Below are 12961 nucleotides of genomic sequence, written 5' to 3'. Positions count from 1 at the left end.
TCCAGACATATTTTGCTCAATTCAAGTGTTAAGAAGATTACACACAATTTGTTTTAGAGATAAATGCTGAACATTTTCTAAACAAGCCCAACTCTAAAATCAGATTCACTCTTACCGTGGCATATAAGCAAGAGAAAACTAAACGTAGAGATACTAACTCTAGGAATACACCTTATAAAAACACGGACTGTGAGAACAAATTCAGTGTTCAAACCCGCCTCAATCGAGGCAAAATAACCGAAGTTGGGCAAAAAAGTTATCTGTGCCAAAAAATATACAGCCATAACTCTTATCTCACAGAATTTGACAGAATGCGCACTGGGAAAAAACGCTCTCAGTGCAATGTATGCCAAAAAAGTTTCAGCCGTAAATCTTATCTCACAGAGCATATGAGAATCCACACTGGGGAAAAACCTTATCAGTGCTCTGAATGCCAGAAAAGGTTTAGTGTCAAACCGAGTCTATATCTACATGCATTAACCCACTCTGCGGAAAAACCTTATCAGTGCGATGAATGCCCAAAAAGTTTCAGACGTAAATCTCATTTCACTGAGCATATGAGAGTCCACTCTGGGGAAAAACCTTATCAGTGCTCTGAATGCCAGAAAAGGTTTTGTAACAAACAAAGTCTTTCTCGACATGTAATAAACCACTCTGGTGAAAAACCTTACCAGTGCGCTGAATGCCAGAAATGTTTCAGTGACAAAAACAGTCTCACTCGGCATATAAGAACCCACACTGAGGATGAACCTTATCAGTGCACTGATTGCAAAAAATGTTTCATTGACAAAAACAGTCTCACTCAGCATAGAAGAACCCACACTGGGGATAAACCTTTTCAGTGCACGGATTGCCAAAAATGTTTCATTGACAAAAACAGTCTCACTAAGCATAGAAGAACCCACACTAGGGATAAACCTTTTCAGTGCTCTGAATGCCAGAAATGTTTCAGTTACAAAAGCAGACTCACTGAACATACAAGAATCCACTCTGGGGAAACCCCTTATCAGTGCTCTGAATGCCCCAAACATTTCAAACTTAAATCACTTCTAACTGCACATGTGAGAATCCACACTGGAGAAAAACCTTATCAGTGCTCTGAATGCCTGAAAACTTTGTGTAACAAACAAAGTCTTTCTCGACATGCAATAACCCATTCTGTTGAACAACCTTATCAGTGCTCTGAATGCCAGAAATGTTTCAGTATAAAAAGTAGTCTCACACAGCATACAAAGATCCACGCTTGGGGAAAACGTTATCAGTGCTCTGAATGCCAGAAATGTTTCAGTCAAAAAGGCTGTCTCACTCGGCATACAAGAACCCACACTGGGGAAAAACCTTATCAGTGCTCTGAATGCCAGAAACATTTCAGTGAAAAATGCCATCTCAGGCTGCATTTAAAAACCCACACTGGGGAAAAACCTTATCAGTGCTCTGAATGCCAGAAATGTTTCAGTGAAAAAGGACATCTCACGCTGCATTTAAAAACCCACACTGGGGAAAAACCTTATCAGTGCTCTCAATGCCAGAAATGTTTCATTGACAAAGGAAGTCTTTCTCGACATACAATAACCCACACTGTCGAAAAACCTTATCAGTGCTCTGAATGCCCAAAAGATTTCAAACTTAAATCACTTCTAACTGCACATGTGAGAGTCCACACTGGGGAAAAACCTTATCAGTGCTCTGAATGCCAGAGATGCTTTAGTGACAAAATGCGACTCACTAAACATACAAGGACCCACACTTGGGTAAAGCGTTATCAGTGCACTGAATGCGACAAATGTTTCAGTGAAAAAAGCAGTCTCACTCAGCATATAAGAACCCACACTGGGGAAAAACCTTATCAGTGCTCTGAATGCCACAAATGTTTCAGTACAAAAAACAGTCTCATTCATCATATAAGAACCCACACTGGGGAAAAACCTTATAAGTGCTCTGAATGCCAGATATGTTTCATTCAAAAAATAAGTCTTACTCAGCACATAAGAACCCACACTGGGGAAAAACCTTATCAATGCTCTGAATGCCAGAAATCTTTCATTTACAAAAACAGTCTCACTCATCATAGAAGAATCCACACTGGGGAAAATCCTTATCAGTGCTTCGAATGCCAAAAATGTTTTAGCCAAAAATCTAATCTCACTGAACATGTGAGAATCCACACTGGAGAAAAAAATTATCAGTGCTTTAAATGTCAGAAATGATTCAGAGGTAGAGATGGTACACAAAAACAGGGCTGTAAATTGCTTTTGTACAATACAAGTTAAGCAAAGGCTATTCTTAGAAGACATAATTTATATGAAATAGTCCCTGTATAGTCAATGTTTTGACCATTCCAGTTACTTACCGTGGGCTCATCAGGATGGTAGATCGCCATCTCTCCCATATGCTTCTCACACTATAGTCAATCCAAAATGCCTTCAGTATTGATACAGTGCCTATTTATTCGTTTACGTTTACTTTCCAGTTGGCCCAGTAACATTTTCCTTTTGGGAGGAGGTACGATTTTGATAATTCAAATGTAACTCCTGTAGAGGCGCACATTTCCACAAAGGATATCGCATTCACAGTGTATCCTTCCTGCTACATGGGATATGGGTGTGGCCCGGAGTGTTTTTCAAAATCATCCAATTTTCTTTTGTATATTTAGAAAGCTTCTTTCCTATCCTTGTGCTTGTGAACATGAATTGTATTAAAAATACAAGCCTTGACCAAGCCAATAAACTCTTCGATAGATATTGTTTGCTATGTTTTTCTCTGCCAGGCGCACAACATATAGACTGTTCACAGACTTTCTATAGAATGCTTCGTTCTGCGCAGATCAACTCTAAGCAGCTGGAGGTAAACAGTAATTGTAATGTATTTGCATTTATATAACGCTTACTACCCCTGATGAACACCTTGTTTGTTCCAACCTGAATCTGTTTCAAACCAGGGACAAAAAAAGTTTATCGTTGTCCCTTGCTGGTCAAAAGGGTAAAACAGATTCACCTAACATTACAGTGTACCACATAAAAAAATTGTGATTCTGTGTACAAATTAAAACTAGCATGCATATAGAAATGGGCCCTACACATACTTCTAGCACATCTTATACAAAAAAATGCTAACTACATTGTCATCCGGAAATAGTCATTAGCGCCTACTCAGAGGCAAATGCCACTTAGAATTGTCTGTCACTTCAAGCTAACAAAAGTCAATTGATATAAAAGCAGTATTGAATTTTTTAACATTATGTACTCTTACCAATATTTAGAGCATCAATTTTATATGACACACGATAAAAAAAGGAGTTGTTTATATTTACTAAACTTCCAGAAACATTCGATTAACCAGTTATAAAGTCACGTCTAGCTTAGTTAGTAAATAGTCTTCTTTTTTTTAATAGAAATTATTTCACATTGTTACTGGATCTGCATGGCTAAACACTTATAAGGTCCCAAAGGCGCATGTGTGCAGCGGGTGCGCCAGAGGCAAGCCCGTCTGTGCCCGTCCGCGACCAGCGCCCAGCCATTATGTTGCAACTAATATAATTCCATCTAGCTTTCGTAGATATACCGCTGAGGAACTTATGGTATTCAGAGGTAAAACCTCTTCATCTTGTATTGTGTGCAACTCCCTTCTGCATCAGGATCTCCAAACGATCTCCTGCCCGCGAAGATGATGGTCTCTCTAGGGAGCCTGCTTTCTCAAAGCTTCTGTACATTAATTAATCTCTCTCTTAAGGAAGGACAAGTGCCCAGTGTCTGGAAAAAGGCAATTGTGAACCCTATTCGTAAAAACGCTGCCATGGTCAGACCTGAACAACCTCCGCCTGATCTCCCTCTTACCCCATCTGAGTAAGATGACTGAGAAACATGCCAATACACACCTGTCTAAATACATCGAGGCAGCAGACGGTCTGGACCCTTCTCAATCTGGGTTCAGACAAAATCACAGCACCGAATCAGCTCTCCTCTCTGTGACCGATACCATCCGGATGGCACAGGATAGAGAAGGATCCATGATTCTGGTGCTGTTGGATTTGTCTGCTGCCTTCGACACGGTGACTCATGCTATTCTTCTCAGTCGTCTGAAGAAGGTAGGGATAGGCGGAACGGCGCTAGCATGGCTAGAAAGTTTCATCACTGGCCGCTCACAAAGTGTTCGTTTGGGCTCCCATTTCTCCATCTCTAGGGAGCTCACCAAGGGGGTTCCACAGGGCTCATGCCTAAGCCCCACATTGTTCAATGTGTATGTGGCCCTTTTGGCTGAAATTGTGAGAGAATATGGGTACCCACCAATATCATACGCAGATGACACTCAGCTGCTGTTTCCCTTTCAGACAATGACGCCAGCAGTTAAAAACTCCTTTGCTGCTGGGATGAGAGCTGTATCCCAATGGATGACCTCTAATTGCCTGCAATGTACCGTAGGCAAGACGGAGGTCATGCTCTTTGGAGAGGCCCCGCTCCTATGGTCACCTGAGTGGTGGCCTCCCAAACTAGGCTCTGTCCCTACTCCCAAAGAGGTAGTAAAAAACTTGGGGGTTCGACTTGATCAATCCTTTACACTTAAAGATCAGGTCAATCAGGTGACAGGATCTTGCTTTAGGGTCATTGGACTTCTGAGAAGGGTTTTCCCTTATCTAGCGGACTGCCATAGGAAACCTTTAGTCCAGGCATTGGTAATCAGTAGACTGGACTACTGTAATGGGCTGCTCATCTCTGCCAATGAGTAACAACTTGGTAGACTACAGGTAGCCCAAAATACAGCGGCCAGACTGATCTTGAATGTTCCATCTAGATCCCCGTCACGCCCTCTATTGAACAAATTACACTGGCTGCCTATTCACCAGAGGGTGAAGTTCAAGATATGCTGTACAATTCACAAATGCCTGTCTGGTGCTGGTCCTAAGTACCTATCAGAAATTTTCAGACCTTATGAGCCTGGTTGTTCTCTGCGCTCTCAGACCCAATCTCTGCTCCAAGTACCACGGATTAAAAAGGAAAGACAGGGAGGCCGAGCCCTCTCCTACTGAGGCCCCACCCTCTGGAACTCCCTGCCTCTTACCCTTAGGCAAAATCCTAATTTGGCCACCTTTAGGAAATGCTTAAAGACTTACTTGTTCCTGACCATGTAGATATCTTTTCACTGCTTGATGGTTTTTCTTTCTGGATATAGCTTTGGTAAGAACACAAGCGCGGAGATACCCCTTCGGGGGTCGAATTCCTGCGCTATATAAGCAAATAAATATATAAATAAATATATTCAACTGCCTTAGTTGGGGTTTTAAGTTGGGATCTAATCACCCGAACTCTGCCACACCCTCATCTCGAGGCAGAGATATCCCGTAATTAAAATCTCCCCCTCTAAGGTAGGCAAACATCTCAATTTCTGGAGCATCAATTGTCATTCCCTCGCGAAGAACAAAGCACACTGTTGGACTTGGCCTTTTTCCCCCAAAATTTTTCGCTTTTGACCCCCTTACCTAGAATGTCTCCCCCATGGGATTAAACCTGTATAGGCCATGAGTGGTGTGAGACACCTTGTTGAAAATGTTAAATTACATGTCATAATGTGAGCACTTGTAAATATCCCCCATTTTGAAAATGTACTTGACTAAAATGTACTGTGATTTTAAAATGGATGCCATGGCCCTGGGTAGTGCCACCTGACTGCGTTAGGTTGGCGGTCTAGTTAATATTACCCAGCTACCCCTAGCTTTTGGAGGGAAGGCCTGGCACCCAGGGTGCTCACCCCCTCCCCTAGAACCAGTTTAGGCTAGATGTGCCAACATTCTAGAAGGTCCTGGCACTGTCTGGGAGGAGGATATAAATAGGGGGAAGTGTCACCAGAGGTTCAGTCAGCGCTGGGACAAGGAAGGGAGGGGGACCTGCTGTGAGGTGCTACCGCCACATGGGCCTGTGAGCTGGGCCCTGTACCCCTAAAACTCCCCCCTCTGCTGTCCCCTGGGCCCCTGACAAAGGAGGGCCCCTACCCAGGTCACTGACGCCGTTTTGGACCAGGTACCACGCCAGCGCTGCATGAGAGAAGCGCCCAGGAGGTGAGGAGTGGGACTGTCTACCCCCTCTTGTAAAGCTGTGGCCCTGTGGAAGTGCTGGGTCGTGAGGAGCTGCCTGGGGAGGATTGTGCCCCCAAGGGACTGTGCCCTGTGAATGATGTGGCCCCCGAAGTGCTGTTGGCCCTGAGGACTGTGTGGGCAGAGGAGGGAGTAGTGCGCTGTGAATAGCGCCATTCTCCTGAGGAGAATCACGCTGGAGGAGCCTACCCTCGTTTCAGCGCGCTGTCTGCCTGATTAATAATTAATTAAAAGGGAGCCTACCCCTTATCGCCGCTGGAGATCACCGTCGCAGCCCGGGTGCTGAGGAGACTGTGAAGGGACTTAATATCCAGAAAGGGAGCCTACCCCTTGTCCGGTCCTCGCGCTGTGTGGCAGCGCCGAAAATCACCGCTGCCGCCCGGCGCCGCCGTGAGGAGACCCCCCTGCTGGGGTGTGCATCGTCGCGGCAGCCCCCGATGCCAGGAGGGGGCCGCCGAAGTAGAGTGAGGGCCGCGCTAGGCCTGGAAGCCGTCCAGGCCCGTGTCATGTGACCGGGGCGCCTGGTGGCGTCATTGGCCACGCCCCCGCCACGCCGCGCACGGATTGGCTGCGCGGCCGAGCCCCCGAGAAGGCCGCGCAGGGATTGGTGGGCGGCCGGGAAGGCCAGAAGGAGCTGAATCGAAGCCCCGGGTCCCCGTGAGGTAGGAGGGGGGACCCGGGTGAAGAATCGTTGCAGAGCTCCGATCGGGAGTGACCGGAGCAGGAGCCTACCCTGCCGGTCTGCGCCCTGAGTGGGAAGCTGGGAGGATAGGCGGGGCCGGGGCACACTGTCGGTGCCAGCCCCGCCTCCCCAAACAAAGCCGGGAGAGAGGCCGGCGAAGGAGGCCAGCCGGAGCGGGTGCCCACACTGCCGGTGAGTCCCCCGCCCGGCGCGGGAGTAAGGAGAGGCCTGGGCGGAGGCAACGGAAAGGCTACGGGCCCCCCAGTGAGCTGAGAGGAGCCCCGCGACTGAGGGAACCGCATGCCTGTAGGTAGGCGCCAGAAGTCCACGCAAGGGGCCTGAAGGCCCGAAGATAGCAGGTAAAGCCCCGGGGAGGGCGGAGAACCGGCACAGAAATGGGGCCTTCCTGAAGCAAGTAGGGGGACCCAGAACTGCCCCTCCCCTCAGAAGGACTAGAGACTGGCCCCCTTAAGGTACCAGAACTGGGCCGGGTGCCTATTAAGGATTAACCCCGCGCTGGGGGTGCTGGTGATTGTAAATTCCTAAGGAAAGGTGCCTACTTACCTGATGTTTCCTGCCTGTTGGTTGATCCATGACTATTGAAATGATGTGCAGGTGCTGGTTCCAGGAAATGCTAATTGAGCTCCTTTTTATTGCCTTTCTGGCAGGGGCGGGCTTGGTGGAATGTTTATGGTGAAGCTACCAGGGTCATAGAATTGCACCCCTGTGAAATGTTTTAATAGGGGAAGGTAGGGAGAGGTTGACTACCCCCCTTTGCTCCTGCGGTGGGAGGATTAGTAGTCTAAGCTGCATTGTGATGACATGCCCAGTGTTACGCCTAAGCTAGGGGATCGATGCCCAAGTGCAGTGGGATTCAAGCCTGGTTCAAATGTTATTAATGCCAATGCACTACCTGATGTTTGTGTTGCAGGTTGGGGGCTAAGGAGTCATGTTCCCCAGGTCTTTTCCCTAAGGCTATAGCACTGGGGTTTTGTATGCCCTGGAGAGCTTGCGAAGGTGGCTTAATAGTCCTATGGTTATACCCGCCTGCTAGTGGATGCTGGTATGCCCTGATGTCTTTCCTTACAGGGGTTATGCAGGATGCTGCCTGTTGTAATTACAGCCGCTACCGAGGATGAAGGCCTGAGTTGGCCCTGCCTGACGCATAGTTCCTTAGGTGGAGGGGGGAAGAAACCTGATGTTTTATTACAGGTGTTCCTGCCTAATGTTAATGCCAGGTGATTCCTATTCTTTTTGCAGGAGTCGCCAATGCCAGCTATTTTGGGTTCTTACCCCTAATGTTTGATTGCATGTTTAATGGGCAAATACGCCAAGTGCATTTTTCCCTTATATAGGTGTCACTGATGTTACATGCCAAATGCTAACCCTTTTATATTTCAGCTAGACACTATGGACTATGGACTAAACCCTTTTTGTCCCATGTAAATAATCCCCCACTGAAATACTTGGCATGGGTGCCAGTTGGCGCCATGTTATGATTACCAGTGTATTTTTCCTTTTTACCTTGCAGGTTGGAGATAACACTAAAATTATTCTTTTCCAACCAAAGGTGGAGTTGCGTCTCTTTTGTAGTGTGCCTGGTGTGTCGTTTGTGGGTACTGCGTGAATGCTTCACATGTCCTCGAAGTTTGGCCTGCCCGCTTGATGCCATGCTACCCCCTTTGAGACTTGGGCAACCCCCATTTCCAACATTTGGTGGCAAAGCGGTGGGATAGGACTTGTGTTTGCGCAGTACCACAGCGGCCACAGGTTACACTGCAAATAGAGCTTTGGATGTAATCCGAGCCTTGTTGTGGGGATTATTGTTGTTTGCTAAATTGCTTCCTCCTGAGAGTGTTCTGAATTGTCCCTTTGTTCCACTGGGAGGGTGTGTCCCGGGTGTACCTCGCCACGATGGGGTTGATCTACCAGGAAGTGGAACTGATGGAGTACACCGAACAGGAGGTGATAGACTTCCTCCTGGAGAGAGGGATACCCCCAGTAGGGAACATTAGGAGGAACCTGTTTCTCTATGAGGCCCTCAAGAGGGGAGAGCCCTTAGAGATTGATGGGGACTTATCTGACTACCCCCCCGAGGTGTTGAAGGGTCAGTGGGTTAGAGACCAGAGAGAGGGCTCCCCATCCAGAACCCTGGGAGGTAGTTATTCCGATGAGGAGGAAGAGTTTGAGAGGGCGGAGACGCCAGTAGCTGTGGAGGACACCGAAGATAGGGAGTCTCGCACTGGGTCCAGCCCCGGGGCCACTGCCCCATCCCTTTCCCTGTCCCCAGAAGAGTGGGTAGATAGGAGGGAAGAGAGGGAGTATCAGCTGGCGCTGGCAAAGCTCAGGCATGCAGAGGGCTTAGCGCAGCTGAGGGTAGAAGAGCAGCGACTAGAGACTGAAAAAGTCCTAGCGCTGGAAAGGATGGCGGAGGCGGAGAGGGCCTTCGCCAGGGAGAGATCAGCTCAGGTGGGTAGTTTGTCCCCTGAGAGTGGTTTCAGGAGTCTGGATTCACCGAGGTGGGTGGGATCCAGTGGTGGCAGCGAGTGTAGGTCCAGTGCAAGGTGTCCCACTCCCGAAGCCCAGGAGACTGTGCCTGATTCCCCGGAAGAGGAGGACGGGTTAGTGTTGAGGGGCAGGGGAAAGCTGTCCCATCAGTCCTGGGGAGAGTTCGAGGAGGAGTGTTGGACTGTACTGGAGGATTGGGTGGTGAGGAGAGCAGTGGAGGATTGGGAAGGGCTGTGCCATGCCGTTATCCGGGAGCACATGCTGAGGAGTTGTTTCCCAAGACTGCGTCACCATCTGTTGCAGTGCGGGTTCTCAGACCCCAGGGAACTTGCACGGGAGGCAGACCTCTGGGTAAGTGCCAGAGCGTCTGGGAAGGCTGAGGGGAATGATCCCGAAGGGAGTGAGACGGGGAGGTGTCCCAAGGTGCCCCAGCTGCGGCCACCAGGCCTGGAGTGTTCTTTAAGAGAACCCCAGCTTGGGAGGCTAGGCTGCCCCGATGTGTCATCCAGAGGGAGGGATCCCCTTATGTCAGGAGAACCCGGAGCATCACTAATCAGAGCTCCAGTGGTTCGGGGGACTGACCAGTCACAGGGTCTAGATCTTGGACTGGGGTTCCAGGTTCAGGGGTTGCCTGACCTGAAGGGTGGGGTTCCTGTAAGGCAGGTCCCTACCAAATTGACTCCCAGGGGTACCACTTCCAGTGGGAGGGTGCGGAACTCTGGGAGGGGGTGCAGAGGGAGGAAGGTCTCTTCTCTGTCACCAGCTCAGCCACAGGGCGCAGATCCCGGGTTGGGTGGCCAGGGACAGGAGTTGCCTGCCCTGGTGGGAGGGACATCTGTAATCAGAGTCCCCCCGGAAGTGACTCCCAGGGGTACTTCTCCGGGTAGGAGGGTGCAGAATTCTGGGAGGGGGTGCAGGGAGAGGGAGGACTCGCCCCTGTCACCGGGTCAGCCTGTGGGTTTCGACTCCAGGTTGGGGAGAGAGTGGTTGTGTGAATGTGTCCCCAGGCGTAGGAGATGGAGGAACCCAAGGAGGAGAAGTAGGGGGAGGGGAGCCTCGCCCCTAAGGGCTGGTCATTCTGAGGGTGTAGACCCCAGGTGGGTGGACCAGTGGAAATTTGGAGAGAGGAGAGTGGTTCAAGAGAATTCCAAGCCTGAGGCTAGAGCCTCCCACTCTAGGAAGGAGAAACATCCCACTAGGGAACACCAGTGGGGTGGTTCTGTTGGTGAAGGGAGGGTTGCGAAAGAGAACCAGTGGGTTCCAGAGTGGAGGAGAGACTGCAGGTGCTCCTGTAGTTGCAGGCCTGCGTCCACCTTTTTCCGCCCCAAGCAGGGAAGCCCATCAAGGCATTGATCGGTCTACCCTGGCTTTTGGCTGGGGGGGAGTCGTGTTGGACTTGGCCTTTTTCCCCCAACATTTTTCGCTTTTGACCCCCTTACCTAGGATGTCTCCCCCATGGGATTAAACCTGTATAGGCCATGAGTGGTGTGAGACACCTTGTTGAAAATGTTAAATTACATGTCATAATGTGAGCACTTGTAAATATCCCCCATTTTGAAAATGTACTTGACTAAAATGTACTGTGATTTTAAAATGGATGCCATGGCCCTGGGTAGTGCCACCTGACTGCGTTAGGTTGGCGGTCTAGTTAATATTACCCAGCTACCCCTAGCTTTTGGAGGGAAGGCCTGGCACCCAGGGTGCTCACCCCCTCCCCTAGAACCAGTTTAGGCTAGATGTGCCAACATTCTAGAAGGTCCTGGCACTGCCTGGGAGGAGGATATAAATAAGGGGAAGTGTCACCAGAGGTTCAGTCAGCGCTGGGACAAGGAAGGGAGGGGGACCTGCTGTGAGGTGCTACCGCCACATGGGCCTGTGAGCTGGGCCCTGTACCCCTAAAACTCCCCCCTCTGCTGTCCCCTGGGCCCCTGACAAAGGAGGGCCCCTACCCAGGTCACTGACGCCGTTTTGGACCAGGTACCACGCCAGCGCTGCATGAGAGAAGCGCCCAGGAGGTGAGGAGTGGGACTGTCTACCCCCTCTTGTAAAGCTGTGGCCCTGTGGAAGTGCTGGGTCGTGAGGAGCTGCCTGGGGAGGATTGTGCCCCCAAGGGACTGTGCCCTGTGAATGATGTGGCCCCCGAAGTGCTGTTGGCCCTGAGGACTGTGTGGGCAGAGGAGGGAGTAGTGCGCTGTGAATAGCGCCAATCTCCTGAGGAGAATCACGCTGGAGGAGCCTACCCTCGTTTCAGCGCGCTGTCTGCCTGATTAATAATTAATTAAAAGGGAGCCTACCCCTTATCGCCGCTGGAGATCACCGTCGCAGCCCGGGTGCTGAGGAGACTGTGAAGGGCCTTAATATCCAGAAAGGGAGCCTACCCCTTGTCCGGTCCTCGCGCTGTGTGGCAGCGCCGAAAATCACCGCTGCCGCCCGGCGCCGCCGTGAGGAGACCCCCCTGCTGGGGTGTGCATCGTCGCGGCAGCCCCCGATGCCAGGAGGGGGCCGCCGAAGTAGAGTGAGGGCCGCGCTAGGCCTGGAAGCCGTCCAGGCCCGTGTCATGTGACGGGGGCGCCTGGTGGCGTCATTGGCCACGCCCCCGCCACGCCGCGCACGGATTGGCTGCGCGCCCGAGCCCCCGAGAAGGCCGCGCAGGGATTGGTGGACGGCCGGGAAGGCCAGAAGGAGCTGAATCGAAGCCCCGGGTCCCCGTGAGGTAGGAGGGGGGACCCGGGTGAAGAATCGTTGCAGAGCTCCGATCGGGAGTGACCGGAGCAGGAGCCTACCCTGCCGGTCTGCGCCCTGAGTGGGAAGCTGGGAGGATAGGCGGGGCCGGGGCACACTGTCGGTGCCAGCCCCGCCTCCCCAAACAAAGCCGGGAGAGAGGCCGGCGAAGGAGGCCAGCCGGAGCGGGTGCCCACACTGCCGGTGAGTCCCCCGCCCGGCGCGGGAGTAAGGAGAGGCCTGGGCGGAGGCAACGGAAAGGCTACGGGGCCCCCAGTGAGCTGAGAGGAGCCCCGCGACTGAGGGAACCGCATGCCTGTAGGTAGGCGCCAGAAGTCCACGCAAGGGGCCTGAAGGCCCAAAGATAGCAGGTAAAGCCCCGGGGAGGGCGGAGAACCGGCACAGAAACGGGGCCTTCCTGAAGCAAGTAGGGGGACCCAGAACTGCCCCTCCCCTCAGAAGGACTAGAGACTGGCCCCCTTAAGGTACCAGAACTGGGCCGGGTGCCTATTAAGGATTAACCCCGCGCTGGGGGTGCTGGTGATTGTAAATTCCTAAGGAAAGGTGCCTACTTACCTGATGTTTCCTGCCTGTTGGTTGATCCATGACTATTGAAATGATGTGCAGGTGCTGGTTCCAGGAAATGCTAATTGAGCTCCTTTTTATTGCCTTTCTGGCAGGGGCGGGCTTGGTGGAATGTTTATGGTGAAGCTACCAGGGTCATAGAATTGCACCCCTGTGAAATGTTTTAATAGGGGAAGGTAGGGAGAGGTTGACTACCCCCCTTTGCTCCTGCGGTGGGAGGATTAGTAGTCTAAGCTGCATTGTGATGACATGCCCAGTGTTACGCCTAAGCTAGGGGATCGATGCCCAAGTGCAGTGGGATTCAAGCCTGGTTCAAATGTTATTAATGCCAATGCACTACCTGATGTTTGTGTTGCAGGTTGGGGGCTAAGGAGTCATGT

The 12961-nt window shown here is 50.9% G+C and overlaps 1 protein-coding gene across 1 annotated transcript in view; it reads left to right on the top strand.

The window, feature by feature from the left end:
* Positions 1-81: 81 nt before the first annotated feature.
* Positions 82-12961, top strand: part of LOC147737022 (uncharacterized) — a 51623-nt gene continuing 38743 nt past the window's right edge. Inside the window, 1 exon segment of the mRNA XM_086922615.1 lies at positions 82-2198. Within this exon segment, the coding sequence (XP_086778741.1) occupies positions 312-2198 (1887 nt within the window). The 5' untranslated portion in view covers positions 82-311.

Source organism: Lissotriton vulgaris, chromosome 1_1 (assembly GCF_964263255.1).
Source record: "Lissotriton vulgaris chromosome 1_1, aLisVul1.2, whole genome shotgun sequence".
NCBI lineage: Eukaryota > Metazoa > Chordata > Amphibia > Caudata > Salamandridae > Lissotriton > Lissotriton vulgaris.
The sequence above is the reverse complement of the archived record's forward strand: the minus strand, read 5'-3'. Positions and strand labels throughout refer to the sequence as shown.